This window comes from Metopolophium dirhodum, chromosome 7 (assembly GCF_019925205.1).
Source record: "Metopolophium dirhodum isolate CAU chromosome 7, ASM1992520v1, whole genome shotgun sequence".
NCBI lineage: Eukaryota > Metazoa > Arthropoda > Insecta > Hemiptera > Aphididae > Metopolophium > Metopolophium dirhodum.
Genome location: NC_083566.1, coordinates 14650365 through 14670718, shown reverse-complemented (window position 1 = coordinate 14670718; position 20354 = coordinate 14650365). Strand labels below are relative to the sequence as shown.

At 28.3% G+C, this 20354-nt stretch overlaps 1 protein-coding gene across 4 annotated transcripts in view; it reads left to right on the top strand.

The window, feature by feature from the left end:
* The window catches only part of LOC132948434 (anion exchange protein 3-like), a 59769-nt gene extending 40333 nt beyond the window's left edge, over positions 1-19436 (top strand). For 3 of the 4 annotated variants that reach the window (XM_061018884.1, XM_061018883.1, XM_061018886.1), the window contains 19 exons: positions 245-432; positions 8897-8999; positions 9699-9814; positions 11355-11509; positions 11659-11836; positions 11904-12112; positions 12399-12449; positions 12956-13396; positions 13551-13740; positions 13836-14060; positions 14164-14312; positions 14413-14607; positions 14730-14845; positions 15343-15493; positions 15853-16109; positions 16208-16422; positions 17254-17462; positions 17832-18005; positions 18075-19436. In XM_061018884.1, coding sequence (XP_060874867.1) covers positions 245-432; positions 8897-8999; positions 9699-9814; positions 11355-11509; positions 11659-11836; positions 11904-12112; positions 12399-12449; positions 12956-13396; positions 13551-13740; positions 13836-14060; positions 14164-14312; positions 14413-14607; positions 14730-14845; positions 15343-15493; positions 15853-16109; positions 16208-16422; positions 17254-17462; positions 17832-18005; positions 18075-18155 — 3403 coding nt within the window. In that variant the 3' untranslated portion in view covers positions 18156-19436. The remainder of the gene's footprint in view (positions 1-244; positions 433-8896; positions 9000-9698; positions 9815-11354; positions 11510-11658; positions 11837-11903; positions 12113-12398; positions 12450-12955; positions 13397-13550; positions 13741-13835; positions 14061-14163; positions 14313-14412; positions 14608-14729; positions 14846-15342; positions 15494-15852; positions 16110-16207; positions 16423-17253; positions 17463-17831; positions 18006-18074) is intronic. The other variant, XM_061018885.1, reaches the window with a different exon arrangement.
* Positions 19437-20354: the final 918 nt, after the last annotated feature.

Below are 20354 nucleotides of genomic sequence, written 5' to 3'. Positions count from 1 at the left end.
ACTCACGTAAATAGTAATTTATATTTGCATTTTTAAATTATTTTATATTGTACTAAATTATTAAAAATGTATTATACAAATCAAAGTTTTCTAAAAACATACTAAAATGTTTTATTATAACTGAATAACTGAAGGAGTGGGATATTGCAGTAATTTATTTTGTACGTTGTATAAATATATTATATTTGTAACACATGTATGTATATTATAATATATACGATCATAATTTTTTAATATGGTTTAGCAACAGTGGTGCGTTACTTTCCATGGCTGTTGGCATTAGTCCAAACTTTGTGGACATCGAATCAGACGGTTCGAGGGTCGAAGATGGACTTTTGAGTAGTGAATGTGATACTCCTATGTACGAAAAACCAAATTTCAGTCACTACTTTAGACAGGACTCCGTGGACAAACACGTTCAATTTAACATCGGTAAGTTAAAAAAACTTAAATTAACTTATTAATTAATCGTATTACATATATGCATAATAAGTTATCAAATACACATGGACGTAAATTGGGGAGAGATTAGGGCTTACTCCCCTAATTATTTCTTAACTTAACCTCGTAGGTATAATAAATTATGTTAATACGTGTTAATTGATACTTCTAGCCACCCAGATTTTAACCATATGTGTTCCCAGTAGTATATTTTCAACATTTTTCTGGAAGGGGGGTCTTAAATTAAAAATACTATAATATATCGGTATATTTGAAATAGATGTATAATTAACCCTATATACTAATGTATATAGTATAAAATAAATATTTATATCGGTGTCTAAGGGGAGGGGCCCAGTTTGTTTTGGTACCTTGTTACCTTATAAGTTATGCTTGTATATTATTTTCAAAATTCCAGAACGACGAAATTTCTCATATCGTGTATACATATTCTATAAAATGAATATGTTTGGTTTACTTAATAATTTTGTTTTATTTTAATTAAACTACATTATAATATTATATAATACCACCTATATCTAATGTTTGGTTTTAGTATTGTACAAAATATATAGGTACATTTTACAGGAGCATTTTTAAATTTTTTTTTTTTTTATTGATCTTGAGCCCGGCAGCTGAGGCCACTAACTATTTTTTAGTTTGTAGATTGTTAAGTTGGTTGGGGGAAGAACACGTATGTGTTTAGTTTGGCAGAATTTTTGATTGGGCACCCGTAGGTATCTGCCATGCCCGGGTGGGGGATGGCGGCACTTGTTCTCCGGACACCGTGACTTGCCCGAAGAAAAATGCCGCCCGCGGCCAAGGTATCGAACTCGGACCGGCTGCGTCGCAGCCGACGCCTTAGTCCGCTCGGCCACTCCGTCCCCCCATTTTTAAATTGTAATTAATTGTATTGACATACAAACTTGTGAATCGCTTTAAAATTCAAACTTTTTAAGTTACAAAAATACAAGCGACGTGAATTCCACATTTATGAAAATTGAAATCATCAGACGTCAGATAGGATCTAGAGGAGCTCCAAAAACAATAATAACGTTCATCAAAAATACAAAACACTAAACAGTCTACCTATATTATAGGCCATTTATAATATATTATGTGTTGACATTAAAAAATAATAAATAATAAATTTGTATATATGATTTGACACCAGCTAAAAAAAATCCTACTTATAATATTATACACATCATTGTTCAGTAAAAGAATGTACAAAATGAATTAAAGTCAACAAAATCAATGTCAAATATTAACTTGTAAAAACTAAATAAAAAACATATGCATAAGATCATTTTGATATTAAAGTGTAGTAGATTATATATTTATAAGATGTGAATAATTAGGTACAATATGCTTTGAAAAATAACGTGAAATATTATGAATATTTGTGACCTTCAGTTTAAGTTTAATTTATATGACTATTTCAAACATAAGGAGGTTATAGAACAATATATTTTAATTATTGTTTTGTACATTTTTGTAAATCTTTACAATAAGAAATCAAAAATGTAAAACTAAAATAGGTACATTTTATAAAAATATGCTAAAAGGACGTAACATCTACATTTGTTTGTCTTCGACTTCCAAAGGTACAGCATAGTTGTTTGTGTTCAGCAAAAGCAATTTTTTGTTGTTAGCTTCATACGTGAAACAAAAAATTCACACCAATTCACCGCGAAAATTCGCTTAAAATTAAATACGATTGATTTTTTTCTTATATTCGCTACTTTTAAGATTAGAGTATATTGTCATATTATAAACTTAAAGATAGGAACATTATCTGTATTTGAACCTTGGTGGCTTTCGATATTTAAATTTTAAGAAAATTTCTAAAATTGTTTTATTGAAATATTTATTTTTACAAAAGTACTCGTCACTAGTTTAAAAACCAAAATTTTGTAAAAATTCTATGTACAAACACAAGCAATGTTCGTTACTTTAAGTTTTTTAATAGATTAATATGGTTAATTCACTCTAGTATTAAAGTCAGAGTTGTAGACTGTGGGTAACTTGAAATGTTTGGCCCGGGAAAATATTAAAATATGTTTTTGTGTCCTTAAGAACTAATTAACAGTATACATTTTGAAAGATGATAATAAATATAAGCCAATGATGCTTCTGTTCAATGAATTGGTTGCAAACAATTGATCTAAAAAAAAAGTTTTTAGTTTTTTAGTAATAGTATTATACTATAGATAAAACTTATTTCATAAAGAATATAAAAATATGTACCTATACAATTCTAAAACTTATTACCAGCAGTACCGAATCCAGGGGGGAGGAGCGCAAATTTCAAATAATTCATAAAGCATATAGCATAGGGGCGCTCATATTATGTTGTGTCCCGGGTTACATAATTTGTAGATCCGGTACTGATTACCAGTTATGTATATAATAATAATTTGTGATGTTTGATTGATTAAAATTACAACGTTTTGACGAAATGAAACTATTAAATAGTAGTTGATAAATTGAATGCTGAGCCTGTATCTACTATTCTACTATCTGTGTAACTCGATATAAGATAACATAAGTACAATGATCGCTACAAAATTAGTCATTATTATATCCAGCGATAGTGTGGCGTTTATTTCGGTATAAACTATAACTATAACGGTGTAACAATTCGATCATCATTGTCATCTTAGATAGATTATACCGGAGGTGGCTAAACAGCGGATCGCGTCTTATTGTAAGACGCAAAACATTTTTACTAATATATATAAATATATAGGTAATAATAAAGACAAAATTATCCCATACCAAATTTAATCTGACTTTATTGTACCTACGTTACCATATCGTTTCGCATTCTACTAATTTTATTGCATTTAATATTTTATCTTATTTATGATGGTTGAGAACCTTATTTTTCCTGCCAAGGCTCTACCATATTTTTCAGTATACTGTACGGCTAGCGACTTTCTTATCGCTGGCCACCTGTGGTCTCTAGTCTCTACCATCAACAATTCTATTGGCATAATGGTTTTGTATCTAGGTAGGTACTTTGAACACATCCCATATTTCAATCCAACTATATAGAAATTCATAAATTCGACGGAACAACTGATTTAACTTATAATTGGATGTGTACGATTTAACTTATTTTAATAAAAGATTAAAAACAAAACACTAATATACCTAAATACGAACAGGCCCTCAAGATTTTCGGAATGTTTTGTGATCAACGACGATTTGTAAGTCGGGCGATAAGGTTGTACAATTTCTACGTTATTTTTATTTTATTGAAGTACACTGTAGACCATTTCCAAAGGGTAGCTATGTGATGGATGTTGCGTTCTGCTAGCATAATATAAAAGCCATAAGTTTTTCTAAACACTTAAAGTTTTAACCTAATTATACTATCATAGAAATAAGTAAGTTGTAGATATTTTTAATTAAAATTAATCGTCGTTTTTTTTTTTGGATTATTGTAAATATATGAGTGTATGTGTATTAATGTAGTTTTTTCAATAAAAAAAAGAACTAACCATAGAATGTTTAGAGATGTATGACTTTTCCTACGAAATATAATATTTTTTGGTTCATATTATATAGAAATAAAAGGTTGGACAAATTGAACCACTCGATATTTAGAACGGAGTTAGGAGATGCTATTTATAATTTATTTTACAATTCTGCCGGAGTATTTTTTTTTCTGTTAACATGTAAAAAGGGAACGAAATTATATTATTCTGTTTATTAATTACACTCAAAATATTAAAAATTCTATAATTTTTATTCACGCTTTTGAGTCAATTATTTTTAAAAATATTTGACTGTCATCGACGTATTTGCAAAGCCATAAATCAATTTTAGATTCTGAGCGGAGCGAGGAAGCTAGTGGTTTTACAATGATATATATTAGGGTGGTCCTTATTTATATGGGTCAAATATTTTTGTTTGAAAATTGAACACGGTACCCCCTTAATTTGTTAAGTTATATAAGTTAGTCATTTGGGTAAAATTTGGAAGATCTCACTCAACCCCTTCTGGTGCCGCATTAGGGTTGAAATATGGAAAAAGAGGGTAGTTTTTTGTTTTTTTTATTTAATTCAGAAGGTATAGTATTTAACGAAAATATGTAAAGAGCTAAATGATAGATTTTAACATTGTCTATAAAAAAGCATATCCATTGGTTTTCATGGAAAACTATATAATAAAAATATTCAATGTATTGTAATATACATTTTTCTCTTTTATTTAAAAGCATATAATATAAATATATATGGATGTATGATAACAGTACAATTTTGATTTAATATGTAATAGTTAATCAGTCGAAAAAATACTGTAAACATTTGTCAGTGGCTATGGAAATAATTATTTTTAGAATTCAACTTTTCTGTTACCCTTGTTACCACTGAATAATATTGCTAAGTCTTATCTTATCTTATTTTTTTCGTTGGCACATATTTTTATCAAAACATTTACGATATTGTCTTCATAGTTTAATAAACCGAACATCAATTAAAAGGTCTCGTGAAGACTATCGACAAAAAATATCGGAAAATATTAATTCCGAATTTCACGAAAAAAAATTAAATTATGTAGTGATCCATTGGGATTCAATAATACTTCCAGCCCTTACCGGAAAGAATAATGTTGATTGTTTGCCAATTATTTCAACAGTTATGAATGTTGAACAACTTCTTGAAGTCCCTCAAATACCTTCTGGGACAGGATATGAAATATATTCAGCTGTGTATGATACTTTACAAAAATGGTCATAACTAGATAAAGTCCAAGCATTCGTATTTGATACTACAGATATATATTATATATATATTTTTTTATCCTGTAAACAAAATTTCTACCAGAAGGAGTGCTTTGATTTCAACATATAGTATTTTATCTTTTATCAAATTGGATCAAGATTGTACTTTAGAGACGTCATTTTTTGATTTTCTCAATAGTTTTTTAACGCCACGGAAAAAACTACCAACATTTGTTTTCTAACGCTTTGTTTATTACCATAGAAACGAATAAAATTTAAAAATTACCTAATTCCAACTAGGTATATTATGTACAATTAATGGTTACTTATTAATACATATTCATGATTCATCAATTTTCTTTCCTCCGCTCAGAATCGTTTTTTATTGAATGCAATCATTGCATTCTAATCGAATACTGTAATAATACACTATATCCCGTCCGAGGACCGAAGGGCCTTAAAACTTCCACTACCCCGCTGCACTTACCTGCTTTTTTTTATTGTTATTTTTACATAATGTAATTTATTTTCCAGCTAATGAACACAACTACTATAGAATCGTTTCATTTTTATTTTTTGTAAACATTTACTATCGCAGTTTTATTTAAATTACACAATTAACACGCAAGTACTTGAACTACTATATTATATTGTATAGTTATAAGTATAACAGTATACTATATACGTTTAATATAATATTTAACGATTTTTACTGGTCACTTTTCATAAACACTTTTTTTAACGTTAAAACCTATTATGAAATTTGTATGATTTGTATGTAGATTATAGATACTGTATTTTAATGTGTTGTAATTTTTTTCCGGAATATTCTGAGCGAAGACGGTCAGTCAGCCTATGATATATTGATAATTTGACAATATTTGACAATATTATTGTGATTAAAGTAATTTATTTTACTATTAGGCATTAGTACAACAGTAGGTCAAATTCGTTTTTGCCAAACAAATTACATTTGAAAATGTCATTGTGTGTATAAAATATAATATATAGCCTAAAATTTTCATACACTCACGAATAATATTTTTACTTAATAAAATAACTAAAATCGTTATTGTTGGTTTTAATATGAAATTTTGTTAAAATTTAAACTTTTAATGTCTGTAAAAAATAACTGTATTTATATATTATTTATCAGATTGTTAAAAGAATTTATTAAGATGACTAAATTTTGAAATAGGTACAAGGTTCCTTTCCACGTAGTTTTTTAATAGCATCAAATTCAGATTTGATTACATACTGTGCAAAATAGAGCTAATATATAAAATATCTGATAAATTTGGGAGAAAAACCAATGCATGAAAAAAAAAAAAAGTAGGTACATAATATAATCCGCCCAGGTAAACGTATATTTAATACCTATACCTATTTCCACAGTGATATTGAAAATTTTGTCTCGGGCCTCAGTGTCATTCGTAGGGACTCGGCAGGTGCACTCTACTTGTGTCCGAAATTATTATCAGTAAGTGAGTTGCGTCCCTCAAAAAATAGTTCAAAAAAGGTCATAGTCTATTTGCGTCCCGGTATACCTTTTTTTATAACCTAATTGCGTCTCAAAAATATCAATATAATCGATATCAAAATTTAAATTTAAAAAAAATACATTGATGGTTTATTTTAAATTATAATATAGAAGTATATTAAATAAAAAAAACTCATATGTTATGATAATAACTTTTGTCATGATATTTATGGTAATAATAATATTAACAATATAAAATTCATGTTTAACATTTTGTCATGATAATGATAATATGTAGTAATAATACATTGTTAATTATTTATATGGAGTATGTGAAGTAGGATCACTTATTAACTTGTCATGAATATCTAGTTTCATACAGCTTTTATTCATAAACTTCCATCGAAAATTGTTATTCCTTAATGTTTTATGATATCCAAACTTATAACTATCAATTATACAAAAAACAATAATCGTGACCAATTTAGAACTACACAATTTTTTCATACCTTAAAAAAAATTAATAAATACAGTACAGTTTATAAACTATCGATTTTAGTGATTTTAGTAGATAATATCGATAATAATTATATAGCTGACTGAGACGCAAAACGGGACGCAAGTTACCAGTCAAATTTACTACCTGAAAAAATATACCTTTTTTTGGGACGCAAGTAACATGCAGGAACTCGGCGATGACACCGTTACATCTAGGGCTAAATATATTGTCAGATGCTCTAAAAACGGTCATCTATTATCTACAACTGCTGAGGTCGTCACCCTTTGACTATTGCGAATTTTATTTTTAAGATATCGGATATCCATCGGAAATATAATTTCATTTTTATATAAAATATGGTCGGGGCTTCAACGATGAAGCGATTTGTATCTAATTATGATATTATTAATATATTATGTATTTCTCATATGAGATGATTATTTATCATGCTGATATCAAGATCAAGTATGATATTTATTATGTTTAAAAAAAACGTTAGGATATTTATGTATTTAACTTAAATATTTCACCCCTATTCCGTGTTTTCACTTAATTCCTATATAATATATAGGTTTTACACCACGTAAGAGATAGATCTGACTGATCACAGCCGATGTAATTAACTAACTACTATAACTACTATTTTTTATTTAGATATTATATGATAATTGTAAATTATATAATTAAAAAATATATATTGATATTGGTATATTGATATTGGTATATTGATTTGAAAAAAGTTATAGCTATTATATAAACAACTTTATTAAGGCACGCAGTGCCAAAGTAATTTTTCCACAAAAATACGTTCTATGGAAATAATGACCCTGTTCTGTAGAAACAACCAAATTTTATATATTTTTTTAACTTATAGAGGGTATATTCTACAGGCTGCATTTAATTCTGTTTTTCAATATGTTAATCTTAAACTTTATAACATAACTTCATAAATAATCCAATTTTAAGCTTTTTTTTACCATTATTTGAAATAAAATAAAAAATCTGAGTTCAGTGTGGCCTATAGGACATTTTCTTCTTTCAGATAAAAAAAACAGTTCTTAAATCTGATAATTCTACAAGGCCTGATAATTATTCCCGTGTAGTAATTTTTTTCAATATAATACACCTATCATAACCCCTCCCCCCCTTAAATAGTCATTGGGTCGTAGATTAATGAAAAAGTATTATAATTAAGGTGGCAACTAAAATATGAAATTCAAATTTTATAGAATTGCGGAAAATTTGAAAAATCAGCACCGGGCCACTTAAATATAATATTAAAAAGTGGACTGCTCGCACGTGAGTTGTCAATTAGGTACAGATTACTATTAAGTACAATGTATATAGTTATTTTTAATCAGATATATATAGTCAATCATACATTACAATGAATTCGTAGGATTCATAGCCCGTAACAGAGTATACATATTAAATCGTGACAAATAAAAAAAAGAAATACAAATAAAATAAAATAAAACATCAGTAGCTTACATAATATAGTCTTATTATTAGTAATGCAACAAAAAATCAATAATACAGATTACAGATGGTACTGGATTATTCCTAATGTTAGTACCGTTAACCACATATTCACCAATTTTTGTTTTAGTTAATTACTTTCATCAGCTGTGTCTGGTACACCCTGTATATAAAAGTACTATATGAGAAAAAAGTTGTTTGATAAGTTTAAATAGTTTAGTAAAAAACCTATGTATTGCAACTTTTTTGTCTTAAATTATAGACGAGAAAAATGATGAAGCAGCTTACAATCAACACAGAGAACTTGATATAAATGCACAAGAAGGACCACATCAAGAACTCAAGAAAAAGAAACGTAAACACAGGTACCTTTATACATTTTTATTATTTATTGTATTATATTCATTGTCATATTAACATTAAACAGCATGCATAATATAGTTTATATGTTATAAGTTATAACCATCTATACGCCGCAATAGTATATTTGACTCCATATGCATTTTTAAAGGCTTAAATAGTTTTATAAAAAGTATGTCCGGCCTTAGAAACTCGACATAGAAGTTTTAGAAACTCGACATACTGAACTGTTTTAAGTTCAAATTTTGTATTTTTATTGTTAAATTCTTACTTGCATACATTTTAAAATGTATTTAGTTATTCCTTAAAGTTGAGCAATTTAAAACAATCAACCAAAACAAATCTTTCAAAATCTAGTTACCTAAATTAAATTTATTATTTATTATTCCATAATATTCAAATTAAAATATTTATCATTCATTATAGGTATACGATAAATTGACAAATAAAAATAATTTTCTTGAATTTAAATCTAACATTTCAAATTCTACCTGTTTTATCTTGCTATTGACAACCCATAAATCAAAAAATCATTCAGTTTAGACTCTTATAACTTGCATTTTTCTTTTATAATTGTATGATGTTGTCTACTTATATATAATATCTATCAAAACGACAATACAGTTGGTAAAATTTTGTTTTTATTTTTATGTACATAAAATCTTCTTTAATTATATTTACGGTCTGTTACATTTTGTATGTAGACATCACCATCGTCATCATAGCCGACATAGGAATAATGAACGAGAAATTTTTATACCAAAGGATGATTTACAAATGGATGAAAATTTAGATGAGTTCATTCAAGACGATTTAACAAGTAAGAACATTTAAAAATTGTTTTTAATGATTAACAGCTTAAAACTATCATATTATATAAAAATTACATCACATACAAATGTTAATAGTCAACATTTTTTACTCAAATGAAAATGATAAACTTTTGAAAATTTTAATTACCAATTTAAATAAATATTTCACTTATATAATAATAATAATAATAATAAATATAATAATAGGCAATAAAATATATAATAATTATCTAAAAGTTCCAATTTATTCTCAAGAATCTATACATATAATATTTAACATTGTGTAATAAAAACAATTTTTTTTTTTTTTTGGGGGAGGGGGGTCGACAACTGAGGTCATTAGCCTATGGAACTGTGGAGGAGGGTACTGAAGGTTTTGAACACGTGTGTTTTTGTTTTGGCAGAATTTTTAAGTGAGCACCTGTAGGTTTCTGCCATGCCCGGGTGGGGGATGGCGGCCTCTTTCTTCGGACACCGCAACTGCCCGAAGAAAATGCCACCCGTGGCCGAGTTCAAACCGACGACGGTGTGCATCGCAACCGATACCTTAGTCCGCTCGGCCACTCCGTCGCTCTAAAAACAAATTATAATTTGAATATTTGAATATTGGACTATATAAAACATGGCTTCTGACTTTTTATTATTACCGTATTTTACATTTACAACAGAACTTGCATTATTTATAAAAATGTACCTAACGAAATAAAAACATATAAATGTTTTGTTGTTGTACCCGTGTATTAAAAAATACGAAGCAAGGTACCTACAGTTATGAAAACTTCTCTGAAAATAGCTTTGACTGATTTTTACATTATTGATATTTATTTATTTTTTATTACATACTTATTTTTACTGTTTGGTATATTTTTTTTGGCATAGTATAAATGTTATAAACTAGCATAAAATAATAATGACAATATATGATCTTAGACAAATTACATGAAGACAAACGTAAAGCAGACTGGTTTGTATGGTACAGTACAGTGTTGTTTTGGAAGAATAAACACATACTTAAAATTTAGATATTAACATTTGTATAATAAACATAGACTATTTTTATATGTATTATGTATATAGTATTCGTTCTAAATATCGATAAAGTACTTTTTTAATTGTTAATTAAACACCTTATTATCTTTTCGATGATACTTAATGTTGTATTTTCATATACTACCGAATACTTCATAGTTAATAGACAATATAGGTAGATACCTAGCCGTTATTTAAAACGCCACTCCTGTTATCGTATTAATAATTGATTTAATTAATTTGAAATTAAATAGGTAGGTAATAATAATTATTTTATTATTTAGTGACTATATTTATGTTAACCATACATATTTGATAACTTATATTAATCTCAGATGTATTTATTTATTTCATACACCTGAGTAACATTGTTGACATTCGTGACGTTAATTAATATAACAGATTTTTTATGATGTAAGATAACATGAGTATTAATTAGAATATAATTAAAATTAAAATTTTTTTTTCTTCAAAAATATGATAAAAATATAATATAATTATTTCAATTATTATTCGTAGGTCATAGATACGACTGCAATAAAGAAAAAAGGAGATTCAGCGGCAAAAATAAAAGTTCCTTTTTGGTTCCGTATGCTGGAGATATAGAGGGGAATTTAATCGCAGGCTTGCCAATAAAAGTGATTAAGAAATACGTAGATCATAGTCCTCATGCGGTACGTTATTATTATTACTATGATTATGATTAAAATATTCAAGTACATTGCTCGTTGAGACACCTTTTGAGATAAAATGTGTGTTGTTTTTATTTATGTGTCGAGCTGTTCACGCGTATATTTTCTCAATGATTGACTTATTTGTACAGGTTTTTGTTCAACTAGACGAGTTAAAAGGTACCGGAGAAGAACGAGAATGGAAAGAAACTGCTCGATGGATAAAGTACGAGGAAGACGTGCAAGAAGGCACGGACAGATGGGGACGTCCGCACGTGGCTTCTTTGAGTTTCCATTCACTGTTGAACGTGAGAAGGTCTTTGGAGTCAGGTGTGTTTTTAAAAAACGTTAACAATACCCACCAAGAGCTATCACTTATCAGGTAATATTTCTAAAGGTGTGATTTTACTGGACTTGGAAGAAAAAGACCTACCCGGTGTAATATATCGGGTGGTCGAACAAATGGCCGTCGAGGAACTGATCAACCAAGAAGACAAAGCTGCGGTCATGAGATTGTTGTTGCTTCGACATAAACACGTCCAACAAGATAGCGACAAGTTTAGTAGGTTTATTAGACGAAACACATCCAGCTACACAAGCCTTACGGTAATTTTTGTTTATTGATTCATTTTATTTTAAAATGGCTTCAGAATATCGTTTATTATTTGGATTATTTATTTATCTTCAAGGATTTTTTCTTAATTGTTAAAAAAATCAATTATACAGTAATAATTTTGAAATAGAATGTTCGCTATATGTTTCTACTGAACGCATATAATTTATAAACATAACATTTTTAAATTTAAAACATTTTGAAAGCCACGATTATTTTTATAAGATTTAATAATAGGTATATGTCTATAATTTTGTTTGAATATTGTTTTTCTGACAGCAATTTGAGGCAGAATTTCTGGCTAAGCGGTCGGCATCACTTACACACAATGTAAACTAAGTCTCTTGATTGGATATAAATATATTTAATAATAATAATAATATTAATAACAATAATAATAATAATAATAATGTGCATCATTCGTTTTAAATTATTAACAACATTTAAGAATTTTTTTTGTTTGTTTTATAGTAGAATAGAATATTTAGATAAAATCCTTTGATTGACAAGTGTCCGCCTGCTACAACTATATCTGAATCGCTTTTTTTAAAACTTCTTTCAGATTGAGGCTATAGGCCAACGATTTATAACATATTCACGATTTGCTTTTTACCATTAATATAATATAATATAATATAATATATATATTTAAATTAATGCAATTTGAAATGCAATGCTTTAATTGTGTAGTTTACTCGTTATTTTTTAGATTTCAAAATTGTTTAAAACAAATAATACCAAGTAGCTAATAAAGCCTATAGTTTATAATTTAGTTATATTCTATGCGTTACATTTACTATAAAAATTCAATAGTATTTACCTGTTTTTAATTTTAGAATCTTAATGACGATGGAAAGTCAAAAATGAAAAGTACTTTATCAAGCCATGAAATGCATTCAAGCCCTAAATTTGGCGTCATCAATAACAACAACAATCGTTCTTTCCTAGACTTGGACAAAAATCATATTAATATTGATATGAAAGAAGAGACTTATACCTCGTCAACCGAAGACATGGTGAAAAGAGCTCAAAAGGAAAGTATTCTTAAACGAATACCAATTGGTGCTGAAGCCACTACGGTGTTAGTTGGTTCTGTAGATTTTTTAAAAAAAAGGACCGCAGCTTTTGTACGTTTAGCTGAGGGTATCGTGATACCTTCATTGACCGAAGTTACAATACCAGTACGATTTATGTTTATACTTTTGGGTCCTCCTGATCCAAAAGATATCGATTATCACGAAGTTGGAAGATCAATGTCAACTTTAATGTCAAATTCTGTAAGTAATGTTCTCTATTTATAACCACTAAACAAATTTAATTACGTAGGTACCGAACGAAACACAGCTTAAGAAATATGTATAAAAACTGCTAAAATTCAATATTTAACGAACAAATTAAACGATTTTCAATTTGATTTTATGATAATTGTAGGAATTTCATTGTAAAGCGTACAAAGCGGCGGAACGTAAAGAACTGATTAGTTTATTGAATGAGTTTCTCGATAGCAGTATTGTATTGCCACCATGTGATTGGGAAAGAGAAGAATTGTTATCTCTACGGGAACTCAAAGAAAAAAGCGAACAGATCAAGAGGCGAAAAACACGCGCAGCCTCACAAAAAGGTAAAATATTATCAATTATTGGTATGGATCAATGATTCATTTCAAATAGGTAAACAAATAAAGTAATCCATCATATATTTATGGTCTATTTTTAGTCACGACCTTAACTTCAACTTCAAGTGAAAAGAGCGACGATAGCAAAGATGACCCTTTGAGACGTACAAAAAAACCTTGGGGAGGTTTAGTGAAGGACATAAAACGCCGATTACCGTACTACAAATCCGACTTCACTCAAGGGTTAAATTTGCAGTGTATAGCATCAGCAATATTTATATACTTTGCCGCTCTGTCAGCAGCAATCACTTTTGGCGGTCTCATGGGTCAGTAGAATACCTTAATAGTTGTAGATTAACAAACTGATGATTCCCGCCCATTTGAGGATTTGATTTTTAAGTATACAAACGTTTTCTCATTATTTTTCAGCGGACAAAACGAAAAACTTCATCGGGATATCAGAAACGCTAGTCGCCACATCTGTGTCCGGTGTCGTCTTTTCACTGTTTTCCGGACAGCCATTATTGATAGTCGGAACCACTGGACCTTTGTTGCTCTTTGACGAAGCACTGTTCACTGTGAGTTTGCGTTTAATGCAGTTCGATAGTTTTCGGATCCCTTTTCTATGTCTAAATATCACTCTAATAAAATCGTGCGTATTTGTCGTGTATTTTGTAGTTTTGTCGCAGCAACGACATCGAATTCTTACCTATGAGAGTTTACATTGGCATATGGTTGGTGATCATTGCTCTACTTGTTAGTTGCGTTGAAGGCAGTGTTCTAGTAAAAGTATTCACAAGGTTTACTGAAGAAATTTTTGCGTCTCTCATATCGTTAATTTACATATGGGAAAGTTTATCAAAATGTTTTAACGTAAGTATAATAATGATGGTAATTTCTTTCATGTTACTATTTAATCATTGAATAGGTACATTCGCATACAAGATACCTATGTAAATGTATGTGCAATCGTAAAATATTTGTTATTTTTAAAGGTATTTATCAAACATCCACTGTTACCATTGAAGGAGTATTGTGAAGAAAACAATTTATCAGGCAGTGAAAATTACATTTCTCTCTCAAACTCTACTTCCTATAATTCGACATCTAAGTGAGTGCTTGATTCGTTAGCTTCTATTTTGTTTGTTATTATCTACATTTTTTTTAAAAAAATTCTTTATATTACAATATATTCTTATCATTATTACTATTAATAGCTGACCGTCATGTACTCGAATGCAAAATAAAATAAATACATTTTTTTGTTCGTGTATTTTTAATTAAAGTATAACGTTCATTAACATGTTATAAAACAACTGAATTTATCGATAAATAGTAAAAACCTATTAAGTGTTTTTGTTCTTGCACTGTGGAATATTTTTATTATATTTAAAAACTTCAATACAAATACAAATATATGGAAAGTTTAACTATAATTATTTTTTGTTAAAATGTTTCTTAATAGGTTTTTATTTATATTTTTATTTTAAACTGGTTTACTATATTTATATATTTTTGAATTATTTTAAAATAATTATTTGCCATTCAATTGTATATATTGTGGATCATAATTATGAATAAATTAGAACCTATAAAAATTTTGTTCAGCGATACAGAGTTGTTTAGACCAATAGATCACCAACCTATGATCACAAAGCAGCCGAATACTGCGCTACTATGCACTATCTTAGCACTGGGAACATTTTTCGTTGCCTATTACCTTCGGCATTTCAGAAATAGCAAATTTCTTGGAAGAAATGTGAGTACATTTTCATTATTTTAAAATATGTCTTCATTAATTGTGCGTATAGAGTATAATATTGACGAAATGACTAAGTCCATTCCATTTCACAATATTATGTTTCATTAATTGGTTTTTACATAATATTATATGGATCTACCTACGGATCGCATTGTCTTGTATAACTACAAATGATTATGTCAGTTTTAATAGGACACAAAACTTAACTTGTTTATTTATAATCAAATAAAATGAATGAAACAAACAAAATTTAGTAAATGAGCTATGGATTTTAGGATTGTATGTAACATTAATGCCCCTTTGTACTCCCAACTGTCTGTGCAATAAATTATTTACAGGTAACATAATAATTTCAGATCCGTAGAGCATTGGGTGATTTTGGCGTACCCATAGCCATCATATCGATGGTAGCCGCCGACTATTTCAATCCAACTACTTACACCGAAAAGCTCAAAGTTCCTGAAGGTTTAACGCCATCAGATCCGGCAGCACGTGGGTGGTTCATATCGCCCAGTGGGTTAAAGAGGCCCATCGAACCCTGGGTACCCTTTGTTGCCATCGTGCCGGCCATACTAGTCTACATTCTCATGTTCATGGAAACCCACATCAGCGAGTATGTATACCCATACTAATTTGGACGCGCGTGCTAGTGCTAGTGAAATTTGATGTATACAACTTACAAATATAACTGACCACTCTATCGGTTCACAGGCTAATTATTGCCAAAAAAGAACGCAAACTTCAGAAGGGCAGCGGCTTTCACTTGGATATCGTTCTAGTAAATTTCATCAATCTGATGTGTGGAGTGATTGGCGCCCCATGGATGAGCGCCGCGACCGTCAGGTCCGTAGCGCACGTATCATCGCTAACAGTGATGAGCCGAACTCACGCCCCCGGCCAAAAGCCTCATATTATTGAAGTAAAAGGTTCGTGCAAAATAATTGTATCGCAAACGAATGTAGTTTAAAATATTTTTGCGACTTCTTTAGACTTAATCCACATGTTTTTGTATACCTAGTACCTACGCCAAGTAAAATCATGTCCAAACACACGAGGTTTAGAAAAAAAAAACATAACACAGGCTTGCGATATTAAAAAATGTTATCAATATAGATAGGTACGTATCAATACGTAATAAATCTTTATGCAAGTCTGGGCATAAACGAGTTAAAAAGTTAAGGTTAAGTTAATTTTAACTTAATTTTTAACTTAACTGATTTTAATTGATAAATAAACTTAAAAAATAACCAGTTACGTTAATTTATAAATAATTAAATAATATATATAATAAAATTATTATTGATGATACATGTTGCATAAACATTTACTTTTTATTATTTTAAACCGTATTACTGGCTATTTATGTATAATAAAAAAATTAGGATAACTATTACCTTTAAACTTTTTTAAATTTTTTCTATCAACTTTATTTAATTTAATTAAAAATTATCATTAACTTGTACCAGGCTTGTTACAAGTTTTAATAAGATGTACCTAAGTAAAAGAAAAAAAAACATATTTTTGAAATATCTGGAAGTTGGATGTGTTTTTATTTTAAACTGATAGAAATTATAAAATATTTGGAGTAGATACCTAGGTATTTATCAAAAATAACATTTAAATTATGTAACGTAATCCATTCGTGACTGTAAATATTATTGTAATAAAGATAAAGTATTAGTTCTCGGCTCTTATGTATTATTTTATGTTTTATTTTATTTAGTCTCATTTTTAAATTATTACTTTTTTATTATTAGAGCAAAGAGTCAGCTCTCTATTAGTGTCCATAATGGTTGGCTGTTCAGTTGTCATGTCTCCTTTACTGCGATTGATACCAATGGCTGTACTTTTTGGCGTCTTTCTGTACATGGGAATATCGTCTATTGACGGTATACAGTTTTTCGAACGTCTCAAATTGGTTTTCATGCCTGTGAAACATCATTCAGAAGCCCCGTACGTTCGCCATGTAAGTGTATTAATATATTAAATGTCAGCCAAACTTCATTGTTATTGGTAGGTAAACATTTTTAATATTAATCAAATCATATAATATCTAATTTAATACAACTTTAACGTATTAGAAACACGTTTAGAGAAATCCTATAAATAAATCATGCTTCACAAACGCTTTATAATATATTATATTAATTGTGTATAAATAAAAAAATTCAAGTGCATACATATACGATATACATGTTCCAGATTCCTGGAATAAACTAAAAAATATTTTTGAAAACTATTAATTTATATTGAAATAATTTTTACTTTGGCTTCGAATCTTATTAATTTAATTGATTAATTATTAATGAGTTTTCATGCGGATTTTGCGTTTCAGGTACAAACATACAAAATGCATCTATTCACTGGAATTCAACTCGTATGTTTGTGTATTTTGTGGAGCGTTAAGTCGTCATCATTTTCTTTGTTGTTCCCGTTTTTCTTAATCATGATGATACCGGTGCGATCTCAACTATGTGATAAAATATTTACTACAAAAGAATTACGAGCAGTAAGTATCCCTGGATTAATTATTACTTTTTATTTTGTGTTTAATACTATATTTGTTCTTCAACTTAAGCTGGACAGCAATGAGCCAACCAACATGAATAATGATGAAGACGAACCCGACTTCTATGCTGAATCTCGACTACCGGGATAATAATATTTTTTTTTACTGTCATAATACAATTTTTTCCTTTTTTTTTAAATGAATGTTTTGTTTATTTAAATGTTGTGACAATTAATTTATGTTCGACAGCATACCTTATATGGTTTGGAAGAATAGCGCGTATTTGACTTTAGGCTTACAACTGAAATTGACATAAAATGGATAACAATTTTACATATCCACGATCTTTCAAAACATTTTACTATTTATGCATCTATCATTACTATTATTGATTTATATAATATAATACACAAGTATACAGTATACTATTTAAAAACAAAATCGCTTAAAAATAATTTAAATTCTATCGATCTTATTAGGATATATTATATTATATAATATAGGATATATTAATTTGTCATGGTAATAATTAATTGTTATTTCTTATGTAATAAATTAGGAGATTTTTTATGAAAATAATTTCTATTAACCTAACACAAATATAACAGTAACTCTTACTGGCTCATAGTAAAATCTGAAAATCAATTGATAAGTGCTTTAAGTCTTCTCAACCTATTGCTAAAGTCAATAGATTTGCTCATTTTGTTGCCAAAAGTTTGTTTCCCATACATTCCAGCTAGCAATAATCAATGATATATTTGTGTATATCTCGATAACATTGTCAATCCCTAAATACACGTTTCGTCACTGCTAACATAATATTTATTCACATATTATGTTATGTAAAATAAATAGACGTATAACACATGGATCTGAAATATTGTACAATAATATTATTGCTGAGTCCTATTATTTTTGTATTTGTGGTGCAATATTATTAAGCTTTAATTGAGTTTATGTAGTTTAAATAAAATTTATGAGTATTAATAATAGTAATAGAAAATGTACTCATTTAAATGTGTTATAATCGTTGAATTGTATTATTATTAATATTATTGTATTTGAATTATTATATTATGCATATTTATATGCAAATACCTAATTATGTATTAAGTTTCAAAAATGTTCAGTATTTTTATTTTCATTATGATACTTTTAGACTAAAATAAAACGTTTGCAGGTTAATTAATGAATGGTACCTATGTGTTGTTTATATGTAATTGGATTGTTGAATATTTTTTCGATATATATTTGTTTTTAAATTATAGTTTTGTAAATTATAATATGAATATGGATTAATGTATGTTACCTATGGCGATTGTATCATAAATACCTTATTTTTCTAGTAATTAAATCTTATTGAAAATTTGTGTTTGAAACCAATAAAGAGGTATAATTAATGTTAAACGTTAATTTTATTATCTTATAAATAATAGATGGTATCCACAACCCACATACATGTCTATGCTATTTACCTTATATGCCTATTTATATAAACAATTTTATACATTCCATTTGTACATGATACAAGTAAATGTGGAATTTTATGATACTATGGATGACCCACTTATGCAATGGGTTATGCGTAATTGGAATGTCAGAGTGGAAAATTCTATACGATTATTAATTTAAAAAGATCTAATCAAATAGAATCAACATTAATTAACCAAGTTAATAAAAAAAAACCTATACCAAAAACTTGAAAATGTTTTTATAAAACAAATATTGATACAATTAATATAATTTTTTAATATAACCTTATCTACCCAATTTCTGTGTATGCAACTGATCTTACAAACCCTAAAACATTTTTTTCCTATATAATTGTCAACATATTGTATCCTTTGTCATTCTCATATTGATATATTTTATTAAAATTATTTATTATTGTTTAATTGTGGTTGGTCTAGTACTCTAGTTAGTCAAAAATATAATATTTTTAGACCTTTCTATGTGTACACTATGAGTTTCTGGCCATACCAATTTCAATTTTGTAAAAACTTTAAGGCATGTGACATATTATTTTCTAAAACTTGATAGAGACGTTTTATAAAATATTAATTTCTAACTTAGTTGTTGCTAAATAAAATGTTTAAATGTCCATATTATAATAATTTTTACTCCTGTATATCTAAGATAGAAAGTATACTTCAAAAAACACAACAAATAAGTTCTAAAAGAGATGTCGAGCTAACTTAAGGATTTTGCAAAATTAAAATCGGAACAGCTAAAGTCTCACACTTTATCGCATGGGAGGCATTTCTGGTTTAAAAAGTCAGTTGGTAATATTAATATTTAATTGGTATTATTATTAGTATGCGGCTGTAATTATTGCATTATTTTAACATT